Source organism: Trichomycterus rosablanca, chromosome 1 (genome assembly GCF_030014385.1).
Source record: "Trichomycterus rosablanca isolate fTriRos1 chromosome 1, fTriRos1.hap1, whole genome shotgun sequence".
Lineage (NCBI taxonomy): Eukaryota > Metazoa > Chordata > Actinopteri > Siluriformes > Trichomycteridae > Trichomycterus > Trichomycterus rosablanca.
Genome location: NC_085988.1, coordinates 12,974,812 through 12,989,670, shown reverse-complemented (window position 1 = coordinate 12,989,670; position 14,859 = coordinate 12,974,812). Strand labels below are relative to the sequence as shown.

Here is a 14,859-nt window from a genome sequence, read left to right as displayed (position 1 = left end):
GGCACTGTGTACGGAGGGCCACACCCCCATCAGCATTATTCCTCAGCCCTGTGCAGGCGCCATCAGTCAGCCAGCAGGGGCCGCAGTCGCACCAGTTATGAGGACCCATGATCCGACTTTCTTACCCCTAAGAACAACAGCCAATCGTTGTTCATACTGCCACCCAACCCAGTCGGAAAGGCAGAGCTGAGATTCGATACGATGTATTCGAAACCCCAACTCTGTTTCTTTGTTTTTTTTACAAAAAGACTGACCAAAATTCTTTTTGCCCGGGTGACCAATTTGGTTGGACAGAAAACTCTATGACGGTTTAAGGTTGTGCCAAGTGTCCTCCATTTCAAATTTATTGAGACAGCATTGGTCTGAGGAAAACTCAAAACTTCAGGTATTGTGTTATATCTTTGTGCTGAGCTCTGATTCTTTATTGTTTAATTGTGAAGATCTCCAGACAGGTCATAAGACTTTATGACTTGGTTTTGTCTTAACAATGCAGTGTAAATGATGATGGGTCCTTTTAGACCCTGCTGTGCCTTTCCAAACTGGATGAATGGATGGACGGATGGTTAGATGGGCAGTGATAGCTCAGTGGTTAAGGTACTGGATTAGTAATCAGAAGATTGCCGGTTCAAGCCCCACCACCACCAACCCTCAACTGCTCCAACTGTGTTCAGTCGTAATTGTAAGTCGCTTTGGATAAAAGCGTCTGCTAAATGCCGTAAATGTAGATGGATGGACGGATGGTTAGATGGAAGGATGGATGGATGGATGGATGGATGGTAGGTACATAGATTAGCACGTAAATGGGTGAACATGTGAAATTATAGATAGATGGATGGATGATGACTGGGTTGGCAGATGTTTGGCAGGTACATGGTGAATATTGGATGGATGGATGTATGGACGGATAGATGGGCAGATGAATGGATGGATACTGTAGATGGTTAGATAGGATGGATGGATGGACAGACGGATGGATTGTTGGATGGATGGATGGTTAGATGGATGGATGGTTGGCTGGATGGTTAGATGGATGGATAGATGAATGGATGGATAAATAATTATATGGATGGACAGACAGATGGATGGATTGGCAGATGGGTAGCTGAAGAATGGATGGCTGGATGGATGATTAGATTGATTGATGGTTAGATGGATGGATGGATGGATGGTTAGATGGATGGATGGATGGATGGATGGATGGATGGTTAGATGGATGGTTAGATGGATGGATGGATGGTTAGATGGATGGATGGATGGATGGTTAGATGGATGGATGGATGGTTAGATGGATGGATGGATGGTTGGATGGATGGATGGATGGATGGTTAGATGGATGGATGGATGGTTAGATGTATGGATAGATGGATGGAAGGATAAATAATTACATGGATGGATGGATAAATAATTAGATGGATGGACAGACAGATGGATGGATTGGCGGATGGGTAGCTGAAGGATGGATGGCTGAACGGATGATTAGATTGATGGATGGATGGGTGAATGGTTAGATGGATGGATGGTTAGATGGATGGATGGTTAGATGGATGGATGGATTAATTAAAGGATGGGTTGATGGTTACATTTATTCATTCATTCATTCATACGTTTATTCATTTATTCATTCATGTCCCAACAACACAGCTACACCTGATACGCTCTTACCAGTACAATACACACTACCATGTTGGTGTCATTGCGGAGCTGAGAATGATCCAGTGCCTTAAAAGCGCCTAGGGCAGTGGTAGCTCAGTGGTTAACATACTGGACTAGAACCCTCACAATTCAAGCCCGGTTCAAACCCCAGTATCGCCAGGCTGACACTGTTGGGCCCCTGAGCGAGGCCCTTAACCTTCAATTGCTTATATTGTAATCAGTAATAATTGTAAAAATGACTGGACGTGTGAGGGTCCTTTTTTAATGATAAATAGGGTACAGGGAGCTGACGGGACTATAGTCGGTAATTGTATACCCACAACGTTCTTTTGTACACTAGGTGTAGTTTAAAGCCAACATGCTATGGCAGTTGTAGCCTAGCAGTTAAGGTACTGGACTAGTAATCAAAAGGTCACTGGTTCAAGCCCCACCACTGCCAGGTTGACACTGTTGGGCCCTTGAGTGAGGCCCTTAACCCTCAATTGCTTGAATGGTAATCAGTAATAATTGTAAAAATGACTGGACGTGTGAGGGTCCTTTTCTAATGATAAATGTGGTACAGGGAGCCGACAGGGGCTACAGTCAGTAATTGTATACCCACATTGTTGTTCTGTACACTAGGTGTAGTTTAAAGCCAACATGGTGGGGCAGTTCTAGCCTAGCGGTTAAGGTACTGGACTAGTAATCAAAAGGTCACTGGTTCAAGACCCACCACTGCCAGGCTGACACTGTTGGGCCCCTGAGCGAGGCCCTTAACCTTCAATTGCTCAGACTGTAAGTCACTTTGGATACAAAGCGTCTGCTAAATGGCGAAAATGTACAAAATGTAGACAAGCACTGAGTGTATGTACCAGATAGGTGTTCCTATAGGATATTTTACTCTCCTAATTGAATCCCCCTGATCTGTATGCTCGGCGCCTCATATCTTCCCCCCCCCGCTCGCCCTCTGAGTCATCCAACAGAGCAAAGGAGCGCGAGAACGTGTACGAACGGGGTTCACCGGGTTCTGGGTGTGATGCGAGCGAGCGTCTGAGCTAAGGCCTCACGCTCAGAGTGCGATTAGAGCGTGACGTGTCGTCTCTGACTCCTTCTCCTCAGAATCAACAAGCGATTACTGACGTCACACCCCAAACCCTGCGACCCTGCGTCAGTACGCCGTGTCGTGAATATGTAAACGCGCCGCTAGCCAGCGATCACGGCGTGTAGGCGTGTACGTTCATCCTCGTCCGGTCCTGGGAGAGACGGATTCTCAGATGCGCCGACGAGACGAGTGTGTATCCAGCGACCGCCCTTGAGTTGTGTGTGTGTGTGTGTGTGTGTGTGTGTGTGTGTGTGTTAACATGTTCTCTGGTTGTGTTTCAGATGGGATCAGCGTGACCGGACTGCCCATCTCCAGCCCTCTCCGGCAGGTTCTGAAACCACGCCCTGAAAATAAGCAAGTCAACGCCGAGGGCGGCAAGAGTGAAAACAATCATGTGAAGGTGGGTCCGTCCCAAATCACTACTTATACACCCAGATTCATTTATTACTCATCCGAGCGCGGCGTGAATGAGAGTGAACCCGGTGCACTGATGTGCCTTCTGTCTGAGGTGCACAGCCCACGATTCATTCATTCATTCATTCATTCTTTCATTCATTCATTCATTTATTAATTCATTTATTTATTTATTTATTTATTCATTCATTTGTTCGTTTATTCATTTATTCATTTATTCGTTCATTAATTTATTTGTTTATTCATTCATTCATATATTCATTCATATATTCATCTATTCATTCATATATTCATCCATTCATTCATTCATTTATTCATTCATTTATTCATTTATCCGTTTATTCATTCATTCAATTATCTATTCATCCATTCATTCATTTATTCATTCATTTATCCATTTATTTATTTATTCATTCATTCATTTATTTATTTATTTATTTATTTATTTATTCATTAATTCATTCATTTATCCATTTATTTATTTATTTATTTATTCATTCATTCATTTATTTATCCATTTATTTATTCATTCATTCATTCATTTATCCATTTATTTATTTATTTATTTATTCATTCATTTATTCATTCATTTATCCATTTATTTCTTTATTCATTCATTCATTTATTTATCCATTTATTCATTTATTCATTCATTTATTAATTCATTTATCCATTTATTTACTTATTTATTCATTCATTCATTTATTCATTCATTTATTCATTTATTTACTTATTTATTCATTCATTTATTCATTCATTTATTCATCCATTTATTTATTTATTCATTCATTCATTTTTTTATCCATTTATTAATTAATTCATTCATCATTTTATTCATTTATTTATTAATCCGTTCGTTCATTCATTCATCCATTTTTTTTTCATTCTTTTATTTAGTCATTCATCCATTTATTCATTTATTTTTTCATCCATTTATTTATTCATTCATTTTTTTTTTTTTTTTTCATCCATTTATTCATTTATTCATTTATTCATTAATGCATTCAATAATTTATTTGTTCATTCATTCATTCATTTCTTCATTCATTCATTTATTTCTTCATTAATTCATTTATTTATTTATTTGTTCATTTATTTATTCATGCGTTTGATCCTTAATTCATTCATTCATTTATTTATTCATTCATTCAGTCATTTATTAATTTTCAATAACATGGTCATGGTGTTAAAATATTAGCCACAGTTGCCAAAAGGACCTGAACATCGGTCAATGAGCTTGTTGGACATCCCATTTTAAAACAGTGCAAAGAGTCTCCATTCCTCTGAGAATATTCTCCACCAGATTTTGCACTCAATTTGATTCAAAGGAAGCTTTATTGGTGGAAAAGAATAAAATAGTAATAAAATAAAATAGTAAAATATATGAAATATAATTAATAATATAATGTAATAAAACAGTAATATTTAAGCAATAGAACACTTGAGGTCGTGTGTTATCGCCAATAACATCACGGCTGTGATTCGGTCGCAGGCACGAGTCGAAGGCGAGTACAGTAGATCATCACAGCCGTGATGTTATTCGCGATAACACACGACCTCGAGTGTTCTATTGCTTTTATACAACAGTTTTTACAAAATAAAGAAAGAAAATAAATCAAAGAATCCCTGAATTTCATATTTAATATACTTTAATATTGACAATACCTTCCGCCAAAAAGTAGTTCCACAACGAATGAGTTGCTGCTATGCAACGGTAAAAATTCCTACCCTGCTTTAGCACAGTAGGCTGAAAAAAGGCACATACGTAGTTTAACACTACAAAGTAACGCTAGTTTGGAATAAAAATAATAAGCGAATATGAATAAGCGAAGATGAAAGGAAAAGGAGAAAAAGCTAAAAATAAAATTAATTAAGAATTAAAAGACAGAATTTAGTTATTTATTAGTTATTGCGTTATTTGTATATGTTAATCTGCACACTTCCGTTCATTGTGCAGTAGGATGTGCATCGGCATCAAACGGTCCGGCTCGCTTCGCTGGTGGCGTCTGTACTGTGTCTTCTGTGTCATGTTCTGCACTGAGGACTGCACTCCACCTTTTTCTATCAGCTAGTGTGGGTCTCCAATAGCTTTTTAACGAGCCCTCAGACCTGAAACAACCGGCGGCTTGTAATACAGTTGTGGTGTGAAAAGGCTGTGCTGTTATCACAAATATCAGCACAGTTAGAACACTTCCTAACCAATCAGATTGTAAGGTCGGAACTAACTGTTGTATAAAATATCATATATAAAATATATACAGAATAGTTACAGCTATGTTAAAATAACATAATAATAAAAACACTGCAAATAGTAATAACAATGGTAACAGTGACAGTAATATTTCATGTAGGTAGTAATTACAATAAAACTTTGGTGTGTGTGTGTGTGTGTGTGTGACATGCTCACCCACTGTCCCTCACCTGTTGGCAGGTGTGTGTGTGTGTGTGTAGAGTCCTATAAAGCTGTTCAGTGTCATTTTGACACACTTAATGATTTAAACCCTCAGGTGTGAGTCTGTGTGTCTGACCCTCATTTAGTCTAAAATGGACCACTGTGAGGTCAGGCACTGGTGGTGGCCGACAAGGCCGACGTATCAATTTATCTTTACTGTGTTTAATTGGGTTCAGGTCAGGGCTTAATGCTGCTCACTTGGCGTGAGTTTCTTCTTTCCAAACGTACGTACAGTGTATCACAAAAGTGAGTACACCTCTCACATTTCTGCAAATATTTCATTACATCTTTTCATGGGACAACACTATAGACATGAAACTTGGATATAACTTAGAGTAGTCAGTGTACAACTTGTATAGCAGTGTAGATTTACTGTCTTCTGAAAATAACTCAACACACAGCCATTAATGTCTAAATAGCTGCAACATAAGTGAGTACACCCCACAGTGAACATGTCCAAATTGTGCCCAAATGTGTCGTTGTCCCTCCCTGGTGTCATGTGTCAAGGTCCCAGGTCTAAATGGGGAGCAGGGCTGTTAAATTTGGTGTTTTGGGTACAATTCTCTCATACTGGCCACTGGATATTCAACATGGCACCTCATGGCTAAGAACTCTCTGAGGATGTGAGAAATAGAATTGTTGCTCTCCACAAAGATGGCCTAAGCTATAAGAAGATTGCTAACACCCTGAAACTGAGCTACAGCATGGTGGCCAAGGTCATACAGTGGTTTTCCAGGACAGGTTCCACTCGGAACAGGCTTCACCAGGGTCGACCAAAGAAGTCGAGTCCACGTGTTCGGCGTCATATCCAGAGGTTGGCTTTAAAAAATAGACACGAGTGCTGCCAGCATTGCTGCAGAGGTTGAAGACGTGGGAGGTCGGCCTGTCAGTGCTCAGACCATACGCCGCACACTGCATCAACTCGGTCTGCATGGTCGTCATCCCAGAAGGAAGCTGACGCACAAGAAAGCCCGCAAACAGTTTGCTGAAGACAAGCAGTCCAAGAACATGGATTACTGGAATGCCCTGTGGTCTGACGAGACCAAGATAAACTTGTTTGGCTCAGATGGTGTCCAGCATGTGTGGCGGCGCCCTGGTGAGAAGTACCAAGACAACTGTATCTTGCCTACAGTCAAGCATGGTGGTGGTAGCATCATGGTCTTGGGCTGCATGAGTGTTTCTGGCACTGGGGAGCTGCAGTTCATTGAGGGAAACATGAATTCCAACATGTACTGTGACATTCTGAAACAGAGCATGATCCCCTCCCTTCGAAAACTGGGCCTCATGGCAGTTTTCCAACAGGATAACGACCCCAAACACAACCTCCAAGATGACAACTGCCTTGCTGAGGAAGCTGAAGGTAAAGGTGATGGACTAAACCCAATTGAGCACCTGTGGCGCATCCTCAAGTGGAAGGTGGAGGAGTTCAAGGTGTCTAACATCCACCAGCTCCGTGATGTCATCATGGAGGAGTGGAAGAGGATTCCAGTAGCAACCTGTGCAGCTCTGGTGAATTCCATGCCCAGGAGGGTTAAGGCAGTGCTGGATAATAATGGTGGTCACACAAAATATTGACACATTTGGGCACAATTTGGACATGTTCACTGTGGGGTGTACTCACTTATGTTGCAGCTATTTAGACATTAATGGCTGTGTGTTGAGTTATTTTCAGAAGACAGTAAATCTGCACTGCTATACAAGCTGTACACTGACTACTCTAAGTTATATCCAAGTTTCATGTCTATAGTGTTGTCCCATGAAAAGATATAATTAAATATTTGCAGAAATGTGAGGGGTGTACTCACTTTTGTGATACACTGTAATTATGAATCGGAACGGGGCCACGGTTACGCTGGAACAGGAAAGGCTCTTCCCCAAACCGATGCCTTTAAGCTTGACTCATTTATTTGATTTGATATCATGATCCACATGCTGTTTTCTGAGGTAGAAGAGTACCGAAATAACAAAATACCTCAACAAGACCCTCGCAGGCACGTTGAACGTGAAGGAACATTTTCTAGAACAATGTAGAAGCACTTTCTAATGCGTTAAAAATCTAGATTCACACTCTAGAACAGGGTTTTTCAAACCCTGGGTCGCACAGAAAATAATAATAATATAATAATAATAATAAAATCATTTTTTTATTTTTATTTAATGCATTTTTCTCCCATATAGTCCAGCCATCCCGCCCTAGCGGAGACGTGTCTGCCCCCCAGTTCATATGGGGCTGGGTCTTGTGCAAGCACTGATCTCCGTTATCCCTCGTCTCTGTGCAGGCACCATCAATCAGCCAGCAGAGGTCGTAATTGCATCAGTTATGAGAAATCCCCTTCAGCATCCTCTTTACGAACGAGCCAATCAATGTCAGTGTGGGCGCCCAGACTGCCGGTAGCAGAGCTGAGATTCGAACCGCTGCGCCACCTGAGCGCTCATTATTATTGTCATTTCTAACCACAGAGCTTATTCTAATTACGTTATAATGATTGTATTATCATTTCATTATGAGTTTTAGTTCCGCGCACCGAGCTAAAGCTGCATCCTGGTGCGACTCCTCCAGCTGATGGCTTTGTTCTCCATCTCTCCAGCGTGTCGAGCAAATTAGAAACGAGCCCGAGTGTGGTGACTGGTGTGAAGCGTCATTAGAGCGTGCGCGTACCTGTCAGGGAAATATGAAATAATAAAAACAGAGGTGCCAGAGATGGAACGTTCCCCACGATCAGCTTCTGTACTCCATTGTTTTCAGGTTTAGCCAGTCAACTCGTTTCAATGGAGATTCGGCTGCAGAAACGCGCGGCGTCACGCTGCACATATCGATGGATCAGCGTGCTCCTGACGCTAATAGCCCGAGGAGCACCGAGTCGATTACACACACACACAGAGAGAGAGAGAGGACATGAGAGAGAAAACGTGAGAGAGCGTGAGCGAGAGACAGTAGTATTGGCGTTGTGCTATTTTTATCCTGGAGCAGTTGAAGAACAGCTTCTACAAACAGATGCCGAGCCAGATAAAGCTCAGCGAGAGAGGAGGAGGGAGCGGAGAGAGGAAACAAAATAAGAAACCATATCAATTCCAGCCACAATATGAAATATTACATATTAGACGTGTCAAAAATATGTGGACACTTGATCATTAACCTGTTTAACGGCCCAATCTTCTTTTTTTCCCCCAATTTTTATCCCCTAATCCCCTATCGAGTTCATACAATTTACGGGCACTGTGTACGGAGGGCCACACCCCCATCAGCATTATTCCTCAACCCTGTGCAGGCGCCATCGGTCAGCCATCAGGGGTCGCAGTCGCACCGGTTATGAGGACCTACGATCCGACTTTCTACCCTCTAACCCTGAACGACAGCCAGTCGTTGTTCATGCTGCCGCCCGGCCCAGTCGGAGAGGCAGAGCCGAGATTCGATACGATGTATTCGAAACCCCAACTCTGGTGAGCTAGCGTACTTTACCGCTGCGCCACCTGAGCGGCCTCAACAGCCCAATCTTAAACCACGAGCAATAATGTGCAGGCGGACGAGTGTGTCTGTGGGAATTTCTGTACCCTTATACCGGGCAGCACGTCGGCTCGGTGGGTCGCAGCAAGAAGGTCCCGGGTTCGATTCCGGGTCCTTTCTGTGTGGGGTTTGCATGTTCTCCCCGTGTCCGTGTGGGTTTCCTCCGGGAGCTCCGGTTTCCTCCCACAGTACAAAGTGCATGACCTTTTATCCAAAGCGACTTACAGTACTGTGACAGTATACAATCTGAGCAATTTAATGTTAAGGGCCTTGCTCAAGGGCCCAACTATGGGGCTTAAACCGGCAACCTTCTGATTACCAGTCCGGTACCTGATCCACTAGGCTACAGCAGCTATAGTCTGTACCCTCGGATTCACTCGGCACAGGGCAGTAACACAGTCCGGGGAGGGCGCCAACTCATCGTGGGGCCTCGTCCACCCCTCCCCCTCCTCTCGGACACAGCCAGTCGGGACTGTACGCAGACCCCCAGCCGAGCGACAGCACCACAGTGGATTCAAATCCTGGATCCCGGCGGTAGTTTGCTAGCATCATGTACCGCTGTGCCGCCCGAGTGCTGTCTCTATAATATTATAAACTATTTCAAGCTACACTACATGGACAAAAGTATTCGGACACCTGCCCGTGAGCGTGTCGGACGCACTATTAAAAAAGAAAAATGGACCTCTGTGTGATCTTTTCAGCCGGAACAACACCTCAACTTCTCACAAGACTTTGGGCGGGGGCTGCCGGCCGGTCGATAGCACAGCTGTCTTTAAACACGGTTTTCTCAAAATTTGACAAGCAATATGAATATTTATCCTACGTCTCTTTGATCGAACAAAATTACGTTTGACTCTTGATCTGATGTAGCTCACAGCTCACATGGTTTAGCATCATCCTACCAACCACCTGGGATGTTAAAGCAGCTGGCAAACACCTAGAACATCAAGGAAACACTCTAGTAACACCCTGGAATATCATAGCAGTGTCTCAGCAATACTTTAGCAAACACAAGGGATACCATGGCAACAGCTTAGCAACTATCTAGGATACAAGAGCAAACCTCTAGCAACCACTTGTAACACTATAGCAACCACATAGCATCATCCTAACAACCACCTAGGATGCCAAAGTAACCGCCTAACAAACACTGAGGATATCATGGGAACCCTCTGGCAACACCCTGGAATTTTATAGCAGCGTTTTAGCAATACTTTAGCAAACACAAGGGATACCATGGCAACAGCTTAGCAACTATCTAGGATACAAGAGCAAACCTCTAGCAACCAATTGTAACACCATAGTAACCACATAGCATCATCCTAACAAACACCTAGGATATCATGGGAACCCTCTAGTAACACTCTAAAATATCACAGCAGCATCCTAGCAATACTTTAGCAAACACCAGAGATGTCATAGCAACAGCCTAGCAACAACTTAGCAACTATCTAGGATAAAAGAGGAAACCTCTAGCAACCACTTGTAACACCATAGCAACCACATAGCATCATCCTAGCAACCTCCTAGGATGCCAAATCAACCACCTAACAAACACTGAGGATATCATGGAAACACTCTAGCAACACCCTGGAATATCATAGCAGTGTCTCAGCAATACTTTTGCGAATACTCTAGCAACCACTCTTAACACCATAGCAACCACATAGCATCATCCTTGAATGACATCACAGCAGCATCCTAGCAATACTTTAGTAAACACCAGGGATCTCATAGCAACAACTACATAGCAACTATCTAAGATACAAGAGCAAACCTCTAGCAACCACTTGTAACACCATAGCAACCACATAGCATCATCCTAGCAACCTCCTAGGATGCTAAAGCAACTGCCTAACAAACACTGAGGATATCATGGGAACCCTCTAGTAACACTAAAATATCAAAGCAACATTCTAGCAATACTTTAGCAAACACCAGAGATATCATAGCAACAGCCTAGCAACAGCTTTGCAACTATCTAGGATAAAAGAGCAAACCTCTAGCAACCACTTGTAACAACACCATAGCAACCACATAGCATCATCCTAACCACCATCAGGGAAACATTGCCACTACATAGCAAATCCCTAACAAACATCTCAGAGTGTAGTGATACCAGAGATTGTTCTTTATAGATGACATTACTAAATACTGCTAGTCTTCACATCTTCACCATAAGGATAAAAGTATTGGGACACCTGACATTGAGCTTTTAGGATGTCCTATTCCCTAACCGTGGACAGTAATGGAGTCAGCACCCTGTTCATGGCTATAAAAGCCTCTACTCCTCTGGGAAAGCTCGTGTGTCTCTGGGAATTTGTACCTATTAAGTCAAACCAGTTTTTTTTACGGTCGGGCACTGACGTTGGACGTGAAGGTCTGGCTTTAAGATCAGTCCTCCAGTTCATCCCAGTAGCGGTGAGTGGGGTTACGGTCAGGGCTTTGTGCAGTTTATACACGCAAAACTCATGAAATCATGATAGTATAGAACATCTTTATTTGTCATATATACAGATACAGGTGTACAGTACAATTAAATTCTTATCCCACATATCCCAGCTTGTTTGGACGCTGGGGTCAGAGCGCATGGTCAGCCATTGTACAGCATCTCTGGAGCAGACAGGGTTAAGGGCCTTGCTCAAGGGCCCAACAGTGGCTGCATGGCAGAGCTAAGATTTAAACCCACAGTCTTCTGATAGCTGGCCTAAAGCTCTACCCAGTAGGCTACCACTGTCCTTATTAATATTAAACCTTTAATAATGTCTAAATGCTTTTGGCCATTAAGTGTACATGATGTTGCTTTTTTGTTGTTTGTTTGTGTGTGTGTGTGTGTGTGTGTGTGTGTGTGTGTGTGTGTGTGTGTGTGTGTGTGTTAATGACGTGATGCTGGACATTTAGAATCTGGAGGTCTGTTACAGTACAGTAGGAACAGACGAGGCTCAGACGAGGACGACCTTGACGTAAAACTGAGCTCCGTCTCATTTAGGGTCCGAGTCGCTAATATGTTAATCTGTCTACACACACACACACACACAGTCAGTTTCTCTCAGCATTAATGAGCTATAAATATTCCACACACATTACAGCCTGTTTCTTCATTTTCATTCATTTGTAGGTTTTTATTCATGGATTTCAGGACAGTGTGACTTTTGAATGACCACCAAAAGTATGTGGACGTCCCAATTTCACATTAGAATGGGCCTGATTGGCATGACACATGAAGCCATGGCTGTTATTATGGAGTTAATCCCCACATCGCTGCGGCCTTCGGTATTCTTCAAAGCTCTTCTAAGATTTTGGATTGTCACTGCAGGCATTCATGTCTTTGAAAACTGTCCATAAGATTCTGAATCATGACTGCTGGCATTTACTCTTCTGTGAAGCCGCTTCTTATATTTTAGATTATGCATGCTGGTATTCACATTTCTGGAAAGCCTTTCCGTGGATTTTAAATCACGGAAGCACACACACACACACACACACACACACAGATGTCATGCTGCAATATACAGCTGTTAGTAATGGCAATGACTGGAACACATTCATCTTAATATAAAACCAAACACACACACACACACACACAGACAGACAGATGACATGCATTATACAGCTGTTAGTAATGGACACACACACATACACAAATAAATACATGCATGCATACACACATACACATACAGTGTATCACAAAAGTGAGTACACCCCTCACATTTCTGCAGATATTTAAGTATATCTTTTCATGGGACAACACTGACAAAATGACACTTTGACACAATGAAAAGTAGTCTGTGTGCAGCTTATATAACAGCATAAATTTATTCTTCCCTCAAAATAACTCAATATACAGCCATTAATGTCTAAACCACCGGCAACAAAAGTGAGTACACCCCTAAGAGACTACACCCCTAAATGTCCAAATTGAGCACTGCTTGTCATTTTCCCTCCAAAATGTCATGTGATTTGTTAGTGTTACTAGGTCTCAGGTGTGCATAGGGAGCAGGTGTGTTCAATTTAGTAGTACAGCTCTCACACTCTCTCATACTGGTCACTGAAAGTTCCAACATGGCACCTCATGGCAAAGAACTCTCTGAGGATCTTAAAAGACGAATTGTTGCGCTACATGAAGATGGCCATGGCTATAAGAAGATTGCCAACACCCTGAAACTGAGCTGCAGCACAGTGGCCAAGATCATCCAGCGTTTTAAAAGAGCAGGGTCCACTCAGAACAGACCTCGCGTTGGTCGTCCAAAGAAGCTGAGTGCACGTGCTCAGCGTCACATCCAACTGCTGTCTTTGAAAGATAGGCGCAGGAGTGCTGTCAGCATTGCTGCAGAGATTGAAAAGGTGGGGGGTCAGCCTGTCAGTGCTCAGACCATACACCGCACACTACATCAAATTGGTCTGCATGGCTGTCACCCCAGAAGGAAGCCTCTTCTGAAGTCTCTACACAAGAAAGCCCGCAAACAGTTTGCTGAAGACATGTCAACAAAGGACATGGATTACTGGAACCATGTCCTATGGTCTGATGAGACCAAGATTAATTTGTTTGGTTCAGATGGTCTCAAGCATGTGTGGCGGCAATCAGGTGAGGAGTACAAAGATAAGTGTGTCATGCCTACAGTCAAGCATGGTGGTGGGAATGCCATGGTCTGGGGCTGCATGAGTGCAGCAGGTGTTGGGGAGTTACATTTCATTGAGGGACACATGAACTCCAATATATACTGTGAAATACTGAAGCAGAGCATGATCCCCTCCCTCCGGAAACTGAGTCGCAGGGCAGTGTTACAGCATGATAATGACCCCAAACACACCTCTAAGACGACCACTGCTTTATTGAAGAGGCTGATGGTGAAGGTGATGGACTGGCCAAGCATGTCTCCAGACCTAAACCCAATAGAACATCTTTGGGGCATCCTCAAGCGGAAGGTGGAGGAGCGCAAAGTCTCGAATATCCGCCAGCTCCGTGATGTCGTCATGGAGGAGTGGAAAAGCATTCCAGTGGCAACCTGTGAAGCTCTGGTAAACTCCATGCCCAGGAGAGTTAAGGAAGTTCTGGGAAATAATGGTGGCCACACAAAATATTGACACTTCAAGAACTTTTACTAAGGGGTGTACTCACTTTTGTTGCCGGTGGTTTAGACATTAATGGCTGTATATTGAGTTATTTTGAGGGAAGAATAAATTTACACTCTTATATAAGCTGCACACAGACTACTTTTCATTGTGTCAAAGTGTCATTTTGTCAGTGTTGTCCCATGAAAAGATATACTTAAATATCTGCAGAAATGTGAGGGGTGTACTCACTTTTGTGATACACTGTACATACACACTCATATACACACAGATATATATGCATACCCATGCACACACACACACACACACACACAGTCTCGAAACCATGGTCCTGAATGTGTGCCAACAGCATAACTGAAATAATTTACTCACCTTAATCACATGCCTGAGTCATTTTCCTCTAATCAGAGACAGCTGTGTAACACACACACACACACACACACACACACACACACACGATGAACTCATTGTCTCAATCAAAATGCTGTGCAGAATATTTAGAGGGTACAGATGAGTCAGAAGTTTACATACACCTGTACATGCAGCACACACACACTTTCATCAGCCCATTGAATGTAGTGTTACTTTACACCCCACTGCCTTTTTGCTTTCTCTGGAACTGCTGCCTCTCTTTAACCTCACCGTGTTCTACAAGCTCATCTACACTCAGATCTGCATCTT

The 14,859-nt window shown here is 42.7% G+C and overlaps 1 protein-coding gene across 1 annotated transcript in view; it reads left to right on the top strand.

Annotated features, from left to right (window-relative positions):
* trappc9 (trafficking protein particle complex subunit 9) overlaps positions 1-14,859 on the top strand; it is a 344,576-nt gene that overhangs the window by 162,431 nt on the left and 167,286 nt on the right. Inside the window, exon 17 of the mRNA XM_063018274.1 lies at positions 3,016-3,134. Within this exon, the coding sequence (XP_062874344.1) occupies positions 3,016-3,134 (119 nt within the window). The remainder of the gene's footprint in view (positions 1-3,015; positions 3,135-14,859) is intronic.